The sequence below is a fragment of the Condylura cristata genome, unplaced genomic scaffold (genome assembly GCF_000260355.1).
Source record: "Condylura cristata isolate star-nosed mole 26May11 unplaced genomic scaffold, ConCri1.0 scaffold00015, whole genome shotgun sequence".
Taxonomy (NCBI): Eukaryota; Metazoa; Chordata; class Mammalia; order Eulipotyphla; family Talpidae; genus Condylura; species Condylura cristata.
The window spans coordinates 4,905,089-4,921,846 of record NW_004567116.1 but is presented as its reverse complement, the minus strand read 5'-3'; the positions used below and the strand labels follow the sequence as shown (position 1 = coordinate 4,921,846).

General features: G+C 41.6%; 2 protein-coding genes across 2 annotated transcripts in view; both read left to right on the top strand.

The window, feature by feature from the left end:
- Window positions 1–976: 976 nt before the first annotated feature.
- On the top strand, window positions 977–8,522 carry MS4A3 (membrane-spanning 4-domains, subfamily A, member 3 (hematopoietic cell-specific)). Its single transcript, XM_004683406.2, has 6 exons — window positions 977–1,144; window positions 1,827–1,961; window positions 4,675–4,731; window positions 6,026–6,184; window positions 7,739–7,840; window positions 8,325–8,522. Exons 1-6 carry the CDS (start codon window positions 977–979, stop codon window positions 8,379–8,381), a joined length of 678 nt encoding a protein of 225 aa, XP_004683463.1. The 3' UTR covers window positions 8,382–8,522.
- A 4,291-nt stretch (window positions 8,523–12,813) lies between these two features.
- The window catches only part of MS4A2 (membrane-spanning 4-domains, subfamily A, member 2), a 6,456-nt gene continuing 2,511 nt past the window's right edge, over window positions 12,814–16,758 (top strand). The window contains exons 1-4 of the mRNA XM_004682746.1: window positions 12,814–12,875; window positions 13,899–14,019; window positions 14,511–14,645; window positions 16,226–16,282. Of these exons, the coding sequence (XP_004682803.1) occupies window positions 12,814–12,875; window positions 13,899–14,019; window positions 14,511–14,645; window positions 16,226–16,282 (375 nt within the window). The remainder of the gene's footprint in view (window positions 12,876–13,898; window positions 14,020–14,510; window positions 14,646–16,225; window positions 16,283–16,758) is intronic.

Sequence of the window (16,758 nt, the reverse complement as noted above, 5' to 3'; positions counted from 1 at the left end):
TGACTGATGGAAGTGTGTTCCAAAATAGCTCCCTGTTGTAGACCAAGTTAAGTCAGCCACCGGCCTCTACGCAAGGCCTGCTATATTACTGGATAATCAAGAAGTGATTATACCAAGGATCCGATATTATTTATCGTGTAGTGTGAGCTTGAGAGGTAAATAAATTATCTGTTCATAATAAAATTGGTTCTTAAAATAGAATGCCTCTAATAGGATCTGAATTCATGTATAAACTCTAAATTTGAGCAAGTTAATCTGTTTATGCCTCAATTTCCTCACTTTTAAAATAGGAATAATATTGCAACATTGAATTTGAATGATATCTTTTGTTTTTAGAATGCAATTAAAGCCGTTGAAATGATGTGCTGTGGTTGTTCAGGACTGATTTAAAGAGAGGCAGGGAGGGTCCTTCCTGGTGGTGCAAGGGGCTAGGGTGTGGCACTATGAGGCTGTCCACAGCCCTTGCAGCAGGGATCTATCCCTGCCAGGGAGGAGACCCTCATGGCACGGTAGACTTCCCCTGACCTACTGCGCTGCTCCCCTCAACAGTGAATTTCAGTTGATCTGCTTGTTCTGCCCCCCACTCTGTCTCTGGTGAATCCTCTCAGCCCCACAACTCTGGCCTGTACCCCATTTCTCGTGTGCATAAATAAATAAATAAATCTTAAAAAGGGAGCGAGAGGCAGGGATACAGAAATACAGCTGCAAGAGAAAACGAGAAGGTCATGGCTCGTGCATTAAATGAGGCACCCAGCCCAGCCCCAGTTACTTGCTGTATGCTGCTCCAGACAAAACTGGATTGATAATGTACAGACACTGTCATTGTGCCGCATGCTCTATTTGGGTAGTCATGTTGATTTGATGTATTCAGAAAAGCAAACCCCTCCGTGGCACTGAAAAGTATTATTAACTAGTGGAAAAGGGGTAAAACCAAGCCGCTGGATTTCCTTTCTGTCACAGCCACTGACAGCCCCAAATGGCCTCCCAAGAAGTTGACAGTGCAGAGCTGGGGACAGCCCCTGCCTCAGCCTTCGCAGATGGTGCCCGAGGAAGCCATGCGGCCCCACAGGGGGCGTATGAACCCCCCTACCAGCCCGCTGATAGACCACAGGAGGACCAGAAGGGAGAGCTGCAAGCCTTGGGGGTAAGTCAACCTTCATTAAAAAGTTGGTTTATCATGGAAAAACATCAACAAACACCGTTAGGAAAATCTTAGTTATGCCACAAGGGATTGGCGGGAGTCGGGGGTGGGGTGGGGATTTCTGCGTTACCCCTAAGGCTATGACGTTGCTCCTTTAAGGTGAGGCTGGGTGTATCCTAGATCTGAGGTGGTTGAGAACATCCTCACCACTCCACAAGGGAGGACGGGCTCCAATCTAGCCACCCACATCGGGAGACCAAGGTCTAGGAACTCCTATTTCATAGTTTAAGCTAAAAAATTGGGTGAAGAAGGGCCAAGTTACGGAAATGCTGTTTAACACCTGTCCGCCTTCATCACTCTATGGCCCCAAAGCATGCCGGGAGGATCTCTGGACTGTTTCACCAGTCTGATGATGTCAGTCATTGCGCCCTTACTCTTCCCGAAGGGCAGGTGAGAGCAAGTGGAAGTGAGGGGAGAGGTGAAGGGGAAGGGTTGCCATAGCAACCAGCAGGTAGAGCTAGGAACCAAAAGCTCTCCCAGGGTACGTACTTGCCCAGTTCATGGAGGCTTGACTTCCTTTCACCATGTCAGGCACCGACTGTTGCCTCTGGAGGACAATTCAAAGTCCAGTCGTTTATGGCTGTTGTTCCTTTTACTGCCCCCCAACCCCCCGCCTTCCTCACAGGCCGTCCAGATCCTGACAGGAGCCATGGTTCTGGCACTGGGCATTGTTCTGGGTTCCTTACTGGACGTATTCAGCCTCTTCAAGCACTACTTCTTCATCTTGTACACAGCCTACCCACTGTGGGGCGCCGTGCTGGTGAGTACGCGCGTGCTCTGGCTAGGCTCATTCCTGAAACACCAGTCGGCCAGATGCGCTTGATTATTGTTGTTCTTGGAAAAGTCATCAGAAAGTTGCATATTGTGCGTTTGGTTTGTCATTCCCGAAACACAAAAAGTTTTAAGTCCAAAGCATCTTTGTAGTTAAGAAGCCACATTTGTTGAGTATAAATCAAGTCCCAAGCATTAACTTAATGTCTATGGATTAAACTTATGGGTGCTGAGTGTGTTGAATGAAAAATGAGTACTGGTGAATCCCCTTGCAAGCACGAGGTTGTGCGGGGAGATAAGAAACTTTCCCGGTGATTCCTGTCTGAAGACCAGAAGGGCTACAATCCCTCTTTAGATCAAAATGTCATCGATGTAATGGACTTTGGTTCTAGGTGATTTTAAAATGTATTAATTCAGTTTTGTCACCAGATGGCTATTTATTTATTTTTATTTTTATTTTTTAGCCTGTTAAATACATATATTTATATAAATATATATATTTATAACAGTTTATAAATACATATATATTTATAACAGTTTATTTTTACATCATTTTGTATATATATTTTTCCATCTCAATTGTAATCCCTGCAGGTTTCCCATCACCGAGTCACCCAGTGCAGATGGCTGTTTATTAATCAGCCACTTTCGTTTGTTTGTTTACCCTGGTACCAGATCTTTGAGAAATGTCTGTTTTGTCTCAGATTGAACATGAAAGCAAAGACGCACCATAGAGGGATGGGACCCTTTGACTCCAAACAGTGATTACATTGTCCGACGAGGGAAAAGAATATAACAAGTCTTGGACTCTAATTTATTCATGCTTTTGTTTTCTCAAAATCAAAAAGCTTTCGATCGCCTTTCAGAAGAAATTGCTCACTGATTTGGCCAAAATCAGATCTCATAGCATGACAGACAACTTTATATGTTTTCTGGATTCAGTCCAAGTCATGTGATTCAGATTTAATATTTCTGAAATTTTAAGATTTAATATCATTTTGGTGGAATAGAGTGAATCTTTTCTTCCCTGTGTTGTATAAAACAAATGCAATGTTTCAACGAGTCAGTCAGAAAAGAGTTCTCTTTTCTCAGAAAATGAGTTTAGTTTGTGGGGGGAAAAAAGCCACAGTCAGGGAGCCAGAGTTTTATTAAAGATTCATTAAATTTTATTAAAGATTCATTAGATTTATTAAAGTTTCAATCTGACCAGTGTAGTCCTATCGCTGGAAGCTTCTGTCTGGCTCCCTGATACGTACAAAGTCAAGTCTAAGATCCATGACATGGTCCAAAGCCCTTCAGTCTGCTCTCCCCAAGGGCTCACACCTCTTCTCCTCACCCAGGTCCTCCCCTCCCTGTATGCATGCCCTGCTGGGTGCTGACTGTGTGATTCCTTCTGTTCTCTTACTAATCTTTATTAACTGCAAATTTGGAAAAGATATTTAAGTGATCCCCCTTCAGCTTCCTCACTAGTATGATAGAAATAAGATGAGGGTTCTTTGGGTCACTGAGAAATGAAATGAAATGAAATAAAAATATGTTTAACTTAGCTATAGTTAATAACTTGAATGCTGTGTGCTGAACACATAGCTAAGCCCTTGATGTATGCGATTTCATTTTATCCCCACATGACTACAGGTAAGTAATGTTAACGAAGGGATATAAACTACATTTGCAGATAAGACCCTGAGCTGTAGGGGGCCTTGAGAGTTTGTCTAAGCTGAAGGAGGACTCTGAACACAGCATGTATGCTTTTATCCACATCTTTGTGGTGACTCCAGAGGTCCTGTGATAATGTCTTTATAACTTGAAACAGAGCTCCAAGCCTTCTTGTTTCTTCCTGTTCAACTAGAATTCAGCAACTGAATTTTCTGAGGCAAGCCTTTGCTTGATGGAGTTGGCAACTGGTTCCTCAAATCATAGAATGTCTTACTAAGTTCATTTAAGATTTATGAAGTAAAAAACCAGAATGAAGTTTTGAGAAAACTTGAATATGTAGGGAATTATCAAAATTAGAGTCATGAAAATGATTGCATGTCAAAAATATAATTTTGTATTATAATTGTATACAATATAAAAATAATTTTATTGTATTACATATAACCATGAATATATAAAAATTTATGTAAGTATGATTTTATATATCAAAAACATAATTTAAAAAGCAGATAGCAGTATATAAGCATTCACATTTGTAAAGGATCTTTTAGAAAATCTAATCCGGTAAATTAATCCCTTATCTGAAGCTTGGGCAAGAATATGAGAATAATAATACCTATCCATGGTTATATAAGTAAATATTATGTACATTTAATATTAGATGAATATAGGCATAAAGACTATTATGTTATACATAGCTCTGAATTATATATACTATTACAAAACAATGCTACTTCAACAAAAATGCAATAAAAATAATTCTATTTATTATGTCTTTAAAGCATGCACATTTTCATAAACCTGTAAAAAAATCAGATCTAAAACAAAAAGTTTATAAATTTACTCAAAATGTAAGCTAATTTTAAAATTCCATTCATAGAAAATGATGAGTAATAGTAAGTGTAATTTTATGTCCTAGGATATGAATTTAGAAAAGAAGTTTTGAACACATTTTGCTATGTATCTACTATCAAAGGGAAGGCCAAGACAAAAAATATACTTGAGTCTTAATATTCCCTCTCTGTTTCATTTCCTATTTTAAACAGTTTATTTGTTCAGGATCCCTTTCTGTTGCAGCCGGGAGAAAACCCACAAGAATGTTGGTAAGTATTAGTTCATCCTCTTTTTCTATGTTTACAGGAGTAGAAATATTAGCCATTAACAGTCTGAGAATAGAGGTCGGTGACTACAATGGACACAGTTTCATTTAATGTAGAGAAAATTAATTTTTTCTTAAGACATTTAGATGGTACCATATCAAAGTATCATACAGGGAGTGAATATGTTTACTAGAGTCTGACCAGATGCTTACTAGGAAAATATGATGTATCTGAAGCCTACAAAAGAGTTTCTTGATTTTTTTCATGTTGCTAAATTAAACTACTTCTGATTATTTTGAGTGTATGTTCTCCTACCACTAGTTCTACAACTGAAAGCCAAAATTCCTTTACTGATTCACTGAACAGTTACTAAGTCTTTATTATGTATTCTCACTAAATCACCTGCCCAACATACTGCTCACTTAGTCCACCCCTCTGCTTGTCTATCTCAACTTGGCACTGTTCAAGCCCCATCTTTACTCTCTTGATCTTGCTATTGTGAGAAAGCCCAAGGCATCAGAAGCGTTTTCAGAAGCCCACTGTAAACACACTTAGTGACCCAGACCTGCACTCATCCATCATTCATCCTAACCTCTTGCCTCAGGTGAACTTTTTGTGATTTTCCTAAGAACCGCTCACTCCCCGTACTTGAATACCAGTTTCCATGCCTTTAACTTACACAAGTACTTCACAATAATTTCTCTATTAGATCATTTCATTCTGCCTTTTAGCATCCAATGACTGTTCAGAGTTTAAGAAAACAATATCTTGATTCTATTTTCTCCTGTTTGCTATAAGCAAAATTCTTTTTTCCTCCTATTGTTCAACTCCTTAAAGGAATTTAGTGGGCTCCGTCTCTACTTCCTATCTATATAGTTTCAACTAAATCCATTCCCATGAGGCGTTATTTTCCTACCTACCAACCCATCTCTAGCTGTATTCCTAAAGATCACGGAAGTTCCCCATCACATCCCAGGAATGGTTAGGGCTTGATTCTCCACCCTCACCTAACTTCACCTGTGAGCGATGGCTGGTGACTCATCCCTCCTTCCAATAATCTCTTCATTTAGTGTGATTGGCTGGTTTCTTCCACCTATTTTGTTTTCTTCTAATTGTTTGTCTTTGTTCATGGGACTTCAGTTCAATGAGGGTGGGTTTGTTTCTGGATGTCTTGTTTGTTTCTGGATGCTGGATGTCAGCATCTACAATATTGCTTAGTATATAAACAAACTTCAGTTGATGTTTGTGAAGTTAATTGTAGTGGAAGAAATGAAATATGTGCTGTATTCTTTTTCAGATGCAAAACAGTTTTGGGATGAACATTGCCAGCGCAACAATTGCACTAGTTGGGATTATTTTTCTCTCCATAAATTTAGCAGTTAATGTGCAGGCTCTCAAGAATTGTCGGTTTTCATCGTCTGGAGGCTTATGCGTTTTAATGGGCAACTTATCAAATGTATGTTTTTTAAAAAATTATGTTTATAATTTTATAAATTAATTTGAAAATACTTTAAACCATCCAAAGTATATAGCAGGTACCAAGCTTGCTTCCTTGATTTGAACCTTGGCTCTGAAAATTACATAAGTCTCTATGTCTTACTTTTCTCATTTTTGAAGTGAGGATATTGATAACATCCATTTCACAGGGTTGATCTAGGGAGAAAATAACTTAATACTAGAAAAGTAAATTAAAATATGTTTACCATGCTGTCTATTTTTTTCTCTTTTCTTTATTTTTCACATCATTCTTCATTTTGTGTATTTTTCCATCTCAGTTAGAATCCCCATGGACTTCCCACCACCAATTCGACCGTGTGCCATCACCAAGTCCCGTGCGCTCTTCCCACCCCACCCAGTTTTGATCCCATTCCCCACTCCACCCCCGTAAAATGTCTCTGGTTTATAGTTGTTCATTGTTTTTCATTTTTTCTTTATTCCAATTGCTTTTTTCCCCTTGGCCCCTTATGCTCCTGGTATGAGTGAAACCATCCCATATTTTTCTTGTTCTTTCTGGCCTTCACCAAACATGAAATGCTTTGGTTTATTATTGGCAGTACACTTGTGGCCACTATTACATTCCCCAGATAAATTAATTTTTTAAACTTTTATCTCACATTTTAATTACTATGTCTAACTTTGGAGGTTTACAACTTCCTCTGTGGTCTGGGACTTTCAAATGATGACTAGTTAAATTTTCAAATGATTCCACTTTTTAATTTATTTGAGTATGGTATTTCAAAGGGAAGGTCTTTAATATTCTTTCCAAATTATTTTTTGCTTGCTTTCAGTTATTCTCCCTCCTCTGGGGTCAAATTCAAAATTTACACTTGCCTTTAAATTTGTTCATTTTCTCATGATGATCTCCGAACGATTTTTATTGACTCATTCCTAATCCCTTTATTAACTGACACTACTCATGAAACATTGTCCTCATTTTCTTGATTATCTTTTTAGTGTTCTATGTTTGCATTTATATGGGTCTGATTTTTTAGTGGATGATGTGGTTTTTCCTTCCAAAACAATTTTCATTGCCCTTTCTAGGTACCTTCCATGATAACCAAAGGATCACTGGTCTAGTAATTTGTGTTTAATGTTTCACCTTAGTGTTTCAGTTCCTAGCAGTAGTGCACACGCCTAGCCCTCTATGAAGGATTTTTACTGAATGGTAGTGCTCAAATGCCGCCCATTCTACTGTTTATCCATCTCCTCAGTTCTAGCTCACACACTTCTGGCTTCCACTGGTGAGTGAAACTCAGAATTTTGACGGCAGATTCCCCCCACAAAGACCCTGCCAGGGTGACAGAGGGACGCAACTTGCTCTCCAGGGAGCGTGTTCCCATGCTTTTAGATTTGCACCACCCCGCCTAGAGTATTCTGGTACATGTCTGTGTCTTAAACTTAATTCAGGGTTGGCTTTGTTCTGTTTTGTGGGAGGGAATTTTTTAGTCTAGATGTTGCTCACATTGTAACTCTGACTGCTTCTGGTTGACCTGCGGCATCCTGACTGTAGGGCCTGCTGTCTGTAATGCTGCTCCTTACCGTGCTGGAACTGTGTGTGACCCTCGCGGTCTCAGCCATGTGGTGCAAAGCAAACAGCTGTAATTCAAGAGAGGTGGGTTTGTTTACCAGCCTGATCACTCACTTGGTCCTTTTAGGGCTTGAGGATGTCTCTGAAACTCTTACAATTGGGAAGAAATGTTGACAGTGATTTGTGGGCTCCTGGAGTTACAGGTGGTTTGAAGGTCAGAGGTGAAGTGCAAGCTGGGAAAGAATTCTGATGCGACCTTGTAAGAGGAAATAGTATATTTAATCTCGAACTGAATAATTTTTAAAATACAAGTAGAACTGTTTTATTATTTTCTTGTGACTTGCCATTTTCTAGCAATGTATCCAGAAAAATCACAAATTCTTTCTGGATTTAGATAGCTGTAAGATGCTAGCACCTTTTCTTTCTTCTGATGTTGGCTGTGCATGGAATCCTGTGGAGGGCACAGTCATAGTGGCTGAATGAGTGTGATTGGCATTGAGCTGGATGGTCAAGGGAAGGAGAGGGAAGTGATGATTTCATTCCTCAAGCTTGATGTCTTACTTTCCAGGCAATTTCCTCACCTCCCAATTCTGTGGAATCAGGAATGCCTCCTGGTGAAAACTAAGGAAACTCAACTGCAAATCCCCAGTGATTCAGAGCCTCATCCATGACCTCTGGAGGACACGAGCCTATAAATCCAGTTCCTACATTCTCACAACAGTCAGGAGAAACTTGTACTAGTGCTGAGGAGGAAAGTCCAGAATGATCAGTTTAGAGCCCCACTCATGGGAGAGTCTGAAACTGCATTCAGGTTAGGCGTCAGTCTTGAGGGGGTCTGACATGGTAGATTTCATTTTGGATCTGTCATTTACTTACTATTTTTTAATGAGATATAATTATATTAGGAGGAGGATATGGGGAATGGAAGAATAGATGTAGAAATTAGCATGCTTATCATCCATTCTAAGAACAGAATAGCTACTGTCTATACCTTAGACGTTATGGGAGGGGTCTCGTAATTATCCTTCTTGAACAGATGTTCTTGGTTATAAGAGAACAAAATTATATTTGTAATTTTCCCTATGGAAAGTTTCACTTTGTGCTTTTTTTTTTTTTTAAAAAGATTTATTTACTCATACAAGAACTGTGGTATAGGCCAGAGGTGCGGGAGGTGAGAGGATTCACCAGAGACAGAGCGGAGAACAGGACAGGCAGATCTATTGAAATACACTGCTGAAGGGAACAGCGGGGAGACAGAACAGGTCTGCTGCACCATGGGGGTCAGCTCCCTGGCCAGGGATCGAACTCAGGGTCGAACTTGTACTGCAGTGATTGCCAATCACTTCACAGTGCGGAGATGAACCCCTTGTGTCACCAGGGAGTGCCCCTGGAAAGTGTCACTTTGGAAGGCGGAAATGGCATAAGCAATTAAAGAACACTGGGCCTGGGCAGTTAAGTAGCCCAGAGTCTGAGCCAGCAAGTCAACTCCAATGTCAGAAAGGTACACACATATCCTAACACTCTCCAGGATCTCTCCCTGAGCAAAGACAACTGCATAGACTCGAGTCTTAAGAGACTCCATCCTGTCATCTAAGCAGGGATCTACTGCTCTAAGGTAAACCAGCCTTTCAATCCGTACTCAAGTCCAAGGAACCAGATAAAAAAGTTTAAAGAACAGGTACCAAGCGTTTGTACCTCCAGACGTGGCCTTTAGAAATGCAGATGTGATAGCCTGTAGTGACCATCATACGTCGTATCAGAATATTATTAGATCAAAACATCTTCAGAACCAGAAGTCCCCTGTCAATAATTCCTCTGGAGCATTGATGTGGAGAGAGGGCCCAGTGACATGTGGAGGGGAATAATGGGTGTTTTGATGGTGGACTTGGAGTTGTAACACACATCTGAAGAGCTGTGAGCCCCCAAATTATATGCTGTTATCTTTTATTATGGTTAAAATCGAAGCCCTCTCTCCTTGCCCAGAAGGCAGATTTGGGAGGTTTAAATAGAGGGATTGCTAAGGTTGCTGTGGGAACCGGGGCCTCCGATGGACTTGTTGACCAGAGAAACCAACCCAGCGCCAGGAATGCAGACTGTGGCCAAGACACCTTCTGTGCGTAAGGCCAGCACTCCAGCCCAGACATCCAGCAGATAACTGGCACCCCAAGTTAGAAAGCCCACCAAAACAGAGGGGGAGAGGAAGCCTTAAATCCTCCACACGGACTCCTCCCCTCCCCCAACAATGCCCCCTAGGAGAGTAAAATCTGCAATTTGTAGCATGCAAATTTGTGCATATTTAATTGTGCATCAGTTAGAGAACACAGTTGCTCAGTTTATGTGTGGGAGTACATTTCTTAGGCGCTTGGGAAAACTAATCCAGTATGTAATAAAGAGAAGAATTCTTTTTCAAGTATCATTCACATTTTGTCAAGTTTACATTTGATCATCAGCGATACGTTGTGGCTCAGTTTATTTTTCTGCTTTGCAAGGTTGTCAAAAATCATCAAATGGAAATGCAGAAAGTTGGTGAGAGCCAGAATTCGTGGCTCGCATTTTTATTTGACTGGTTTTCTTTTTATTGAGGTAACACTGACAACACAAACTCCGCTTCTCCAGGAGGTGAGCAGAGGCGGAGAGGACGTCAAGTGTGTGCAAAAGTCCTGTCAGAAAGGGGAAGCCTGTGGGTGGGGAGGAATTGGCTCTGCTATCTCTTCCTTTCAGACAACAGCGTGATCAAGACCCATCTTGATAACTGTGCCCTCACCAAAAAAAAAAAAAAAAAAAGGAAAAGTGTTATTTTGTCAGGTTTCAACATTTACTGTGAAAGGTGAAAAAGCATGATTCAGGACCCAAAGTGTGGGCACAGGATATGAGCCTCTCCAGAGGGGTGGGGTGTCCGAGGGAGGGGTGCTAGTGAATTGAGGGTATAGAACAATTTGGCTGTCACAAGGTGTGCCTTTATCTTGAATTTCCACTTTATAAGGTTCTGTTGAAAATTCTCACAAAACAGCCTCTTGTCCAAACGTTAGCAGACAAGCTGAGGGGTACCCCAGCATCCCCCAAACCTGAGCACTCTAAACGGATCCGCCACCTGCCACATAAAGAGAAACTATACTCTCAGTGTGAAAGAACTTGAACAGAACAGCGTGCAGAGAGAGAAGAGGAGAAAGGGTAAGTTTCCCAAAGTTACTCACCCCTGGCGGTCAATGTCCAGCGAAAGGCTTGGACCAAAGCAGAGCTACTTTGGCACAAATCTAAGGTTCCTTTTGTTGGGGAGCCATAGGAAAGAGGCAAAAGGGGCCAGGCAAGCCTGGGATGTAAGCACCCCCCTTTCTGGCCAGCCCTGTTTGGTTAGACATTCACCCAGAGCGGCTGGCAACTTTGTACGTTTCATTGTGAACTATTAGCCTTTACCTTCTTTCCTCTCTATGCACAATTATTTTATTAAAGCTCTTACACACTGAGGCTCTGCTTTGTCTTTATGCAGCAGATGGCCACATCCCATACAGTATGCAAGTTTGGGGTCTCTCGGGTCCCCCTCAGCCTGCCTGCTAGCACATTCTTTAAGCCATTAGAACAGACTTCTCAAAGGTGTCTACTGACCTCTCGAAAGCCCACCTCTCCCTTGGGGGGAGACTGACCCTACAGTTCTAAGATCGCATCAGTTAGGTTCACCAGTTCCTGAAGGCAGCTTGGGAAGAAGATAGGCCATGAGTTAATTCACTTTGGTTATGAAAATTGTGGCACTGTATCCCTTAACACCCTCCATTCACACAGATATCTTAGTTTCCTAGTGGCTGGGGGAACATTGTTACCACACCCCAGTTGATCGCAGGCACAAAGTGGGGTACTTACAGCATGATGAAGCATCAGTCAAGGTTAGGTCTCCATGAAACTGGCACAAGAGAGCCCGGGTCGGCGATGCTCGCTGTGTATCATCCGTTTGGCTCTGGGCGAACAAGCTTTGTTACTGAAATGAGCACATTCGTTCAGCCCTGACCCTAATTCAGGCACCCCGTGCAGGTGCTGCCAGGGTGTCCTCATAAGTATTCCCGTGGTCTGTCCGTCCTTGGTATCACAGGCCATGGAGCAGCAGAGTCCTCTTTATTTATTGATGTATTTATGCATATAAGAACCAGAGGCACAGGGTTGACAGGACCCACCAGAGACAGAATGGGGAGCAGAATAGGGAGATCTACAGAAATACATTGCTGAGGGGAGGACCTGGGAGACAGAGAGGTCTGCTGCGCCATGTGGGTCAGCTCCCTGGCTGGGAATCGAACTCGTGCTTCAGCGGCTACAGATGGCTTCATTGCGTTGTGCCCCAACCCATTGTGCCACCAGGGAGGGTCCATGCCTTAGCCACAGTGGAGTCCCTAGTGACCTTTTTAGCTTTGACAGTCCATCAGGAATGGCCCCCAGCAGTTACGATAGAACTCTGGCTTCTGAGGTCACCTGTGCAGAGGGCCACATCACCAGCCTTCCAAGGGGGGGACAAGAACGAAAGATGATGCACTTTGTAACTAGAGACAAACCCAGAGTCGGAGGCTAAGACCGGCTGGGACATACTAGAAGCCCCGTTTCCCTGCTCAGGGAAGACAGGATTTCCAGAGGCACAGCTGGAGAACATCTGGCCCAGAGACGGCCCAGCTGCGACACGTCAAGAACGCTCCAGAAGAGGACATCTTTTTCTGTTCTGTAATTATTTCTCACCTTCTCCATCTCCACAAACAATCTCATTTTTCGGTTCTGTAAATCTGGCTGGCCTCAGGGAGAACTCTTCTTGAGGAACCTCTAATTTCCTTAATTCTCTCTGGTTCAGTAGCCAATCAGTTTTGCTCTTCATTATAACAACAACAGCAAAAACAAAACAAAACAAAAGACCCTGTTTATCTTAATTGTTGAAAAAAAATTATCTGCAGGAAAATGTTATACTTGTACAGATATTTATCGACATTGTGGGTGAGTTGGCCCCTCCCACCCACCCATTGGAAGGTACCATGAGAGGAACTGACCCTGTTTATAAGCAGTATTCTTCATCACGGTGAGTTGAAAAAATGGACACAGAAGATAGGAGCAGAGATGATCTCATTCTCCCAGACCCACAGTGGCCTTCCAGGTGGGTCTAGATCTTTCTTTTTTCTATTGCTGGTCACTCACTGCTGGGGAGACCATCACAGATACCAATTCCGGGACCTATGCATGGATGTAGCTACTGCACTAACTATAAAGAAGCTGTTTGCTTTTATTGCTCCATAGTTCTTCTGGGTTGATGGGGAAGAAGGTTTTTTTTTTTAACTCAGCTTATGAACCAGGAATAACTTTTCTAACAAAAGTGACTCAATCTGGGTGTGACGCTGGGGAGTTTTTACTATCAATGTAGACGCCTTGATTCTGAGTCTGTTGTGTGTCAAGGTGTAGACTTTGCAAAAGGACTTCAGTTAAGATCAAGCTGTCCGGTCCTGCCTGGTGTTAAGAGTGGCGGATGTATAGACAGTCCAACAGAGGCACATAATTGAATTTTTCTTTTAATACCAAACATGGATGTCTTCATGGGAAGACTTTACTTTTAAAGGGTTGGGGAGACATAAAATACAAAATTTGGGGGATGAATGTTGGACTGAATATCATTGCAACACATTAAGAATATCCCAAGCTTTTAGAAGGGACAATATTGCCATTAGATTCCTCCTTTGGATGAAAACAGGAATAGAGTCCATCAGTCCTTGAAAAATCATTCCTTTGTGTATGCGAAATTGGATGTATCACTGACAAAACAAAACAGGCAGGTACACTTTCATGTTAAAAAGACATGGATGCATAGGCATAGTGTGCGTGGGTTTGTTTTATTTTTACTGATCAGCATAGATTAACGGGGAAGAATTTGGTAGCAAGCCTGGCCCTGGGTTAAGAACAAATATTGTCATGCTTTTGTCTCCATTTTGTTCGTTCTAACCCCTGATTAGGGTGATCTTGGGCATTAACTTGGACCTCTGAGTCTCGGTGTTACGCATTACAACAAAAATTTCAACTGTAGAATTGCTTGGGGAAAAAAAATCAAACCTTCCATTTGTGTCAGTTGAGAATATTGCACAGGGAGTTAGAGAATTTTCTCATGGCTGAATTTCTGTTTCCACTTCAGCGTGCCTGGAATTGAAATTTCAGGCTCATCTTCCCAAGATAACCCAGCACAAAAGACAGCCCCTTCCCCACCACGCCATACATGGCTGACATTTTTGCAGAAGGAGCTGGAATTCCTGGGGGTAAGTGAGCTTCCTCCAACTCAACTATAGTAAGAGCTGTCTCTAGGGATGAGTAGTTATGATTGTCAACAGTTTCCCCGCCTGGGTTCAAGAGGAGTGAAAAACGGGGTCCTGGTGGACAGAGAAGCATTTCCCAGTGAAGACGAGGATGGAATGGCACATAATATCTGCCAGCTATGGTTAGTTGGTGGATGAATGTAGAATCTCACTGAGGAGGGTTTATAATTATCCTCATTTATGGAAAGAACAATTATGACTGTCCACCATGACTAGGCAAAATAAAATAAAGGAAAACATGAGAAATACAGACATTCCTGGAGTAGGTTTTAGCTGTATCAGTTCTTGGCATGGGTGGGGGACACTAGGAAAGAGCACAGTTGGGTCCTGTCAAAGATACCAAAGTGATTCCTCACATTTGGCTTCAATTAGGAGGGAACTGGCACACTCTTGGGGCCATATCTTCTTATTCCACAAAATGCATTTTTCTACAGGTAACACAAATTCTGATCAGCTCGGTGTGCCTTTGTCTTGGGACAGTTATCTGCTCCATGATCAATATTTCGGAATTTAAGGAAGACATTTTTTCTTCATTTAAAGCACGCTACCCGTTCTGGGGAGCAGTATTTGTGAGTACATACCTTCAATTGTCTCCAGTCTGACATTGCACATAGCTTTTCTCTTAACCAGATTGGCTCCGACCAAGCCAATTGCTACTTATTTTCAACATTTAAATTTGTATTTAAATCATATATGTAAACTTTGCAAAGCACTTGGGGTTAAACACATCAGCATTTTTATCAGCATTTTTATCACCTGAGATTAATAAAAATTAAATGAATTATCCAAAAAATATTTAGCTAATAAAGATTAAATGTTCAGAATTCAATTCCAGAAAAATTCCCTGAACACTACTCATGAATAAATTTAGTTCAGTGAAGGGAGGGAAAGGTGATTGCTGAGAGAGAACAGGACATAAAGGTATTTGAGGAACTTCTATGATGCTTCTTCATGGTCGTCTTTTAATCATTATACTGTTCAGAAACTAAATGAGATCACAGATATAACGCTTGACTCGTGTATAATTGACATGCAATAAAATCCACACATGTAGTGTGCCGACTGATAATTTTTGACATGTACACACTTAAGAAAACATTGTCAATTCCATATAATGAGTATCTCCATCATCTTCAAAAGCTGCCTTGTGCCTCTTGGGACAAGAGTAATCCCTCCCTCCCCTCCTCTCGCTCTTCTCATCCTGAAACAATCACTGATATGCTTTCTCTCTCTCTAGACTAGTTTGCATTTGCTTGAGTTCGACTTAATGGAGATGTCCCTTGTTTCTCTGCCATCTGGCTTCCTTCACTCAGCAGTTACTTTCAATCAACCCATGTTGACTTTTCCTCAACACCTCATTCCCAAGGATATGTCTTAACTCTTAAAATATCCCATTGTCTTGGTATCTGCAGAACTCTTAGGACTCAGGTCATGTGTTCAGGACCCTTCTGGAACTTCCGCCATTTCTCATCTGAAACTTCTCTCTCCCATCTTTTCATTCCAAACACTTAGCTTAAGAGGCATCTTGCAACCATCACACAACCCAAATCTTTGAAATTATCTTGAGTTTGTGCTACAAATTTACACGTTCAGTAAATCACCGTGATGTTTTCATAACTAGCCTGTGTCCCTTCGATGCTGGTGGACTCTGGAAGTCCACCTGCCACAGACGTGTGTCTTGCCCAGAACAGTTGGTGCTCAAACACAGAGCACGGTCACAGGGGTAATCATAGCAGGATGAGAATGATGTCACAACAGGGCTAGGCACGAGGTCCCTGGTACCTGAAGAGTGACCCAGGGACAAAGTCCACCTTGCCTGGGAGAGTCTTGGGCAGCAGTGAAAGCTCTCAAGCCTCCTCTCAGACCTGCTGAGCAAAAGCAGGTTGCATTTTAACAAGATCCTCACGTGACTCAGAGGCACTTTTAACTTGGAGAAGCATGCTGTAGGAAATAAGAATATTTAATATAAATTTTTATTAAATATTTTTAAAAATTTGATAAATATTTAATATATTTACTGTAAGAGATAGTGAGCTTCTGGAGCACAAGAGCAGTCCCTGTAGAGTCTCCACTTTATTTGACATTTGGAGGATGTGAAAGGGACAGAGCAAAGCAGACTCACTGTGATTTTCCCCCTTCTTTTGGGCAGTTTGCTATCTCTGGAATTTTGTCAATTGTGTCTGAAAAGAATCACAAACCATATGTGGTGAGTTGCAATTCTGTCATTGTCCATCCTTGGGAAGGTAAGAAAAATTTAATTTTAGGAGTCCTGAGGGAGACGTTATTATTTCATGTATTATGAGTGAATGACTTTCTGTTCCAATCTCTCTGTGTTAGCTATCGCCATCAAAAATGGAATCATTAAAATGCCAATTGCATAATATTAAAAACCGGTTTAAAAAATAACCCTATAGCATAGTTGCCCCTGTGAGTATAGTTCTATGGTCAAGTTAGTGATTTGTTTCCAGTTAAGGGCACTCTTTGAGGAGACTTCGCCGACTTTTCCTGAACACAGTCCTAGCAGGGAAGTTGAAGGTGCTCGCTGAGCGAGGGCGGTGATGTCAAGCATTCCTGTCTACATTTGGAATCAATGCAGACTTTTCTGGATGTGCCCAGCGCTGACTTGCAGATGGTTTAGCCGATGCCCTGGCAGGCACAGGCCCAGGTCTACATGTTTTTTTT

Excerpts from the sequence above, each read along its gene's own strand:
- MS4A3 (XM_004683406.2), top strand. The coding sequence starts at position 977 with ATGGCCTCCCAAGAAGTTGACAGTGCAGAGCTGGGGACAGCCCCTGCC. Across the intron at positions 1,962-4,674 it reads CACTGTGGGGCGCCGTGCTG|TTTATTTGTTCAGGATCCCT; the intron begins GTGAGTACGCGC and ends TATTTTAAACAG. Across the intron at positions 4,732-6,025 it reads GAAAACCCACAAGAATGTTG|ATGCAAAACAGTTTTGGGAT; the intron begins GTAAGTATTAGT and ends ATTCTTTTTCAG.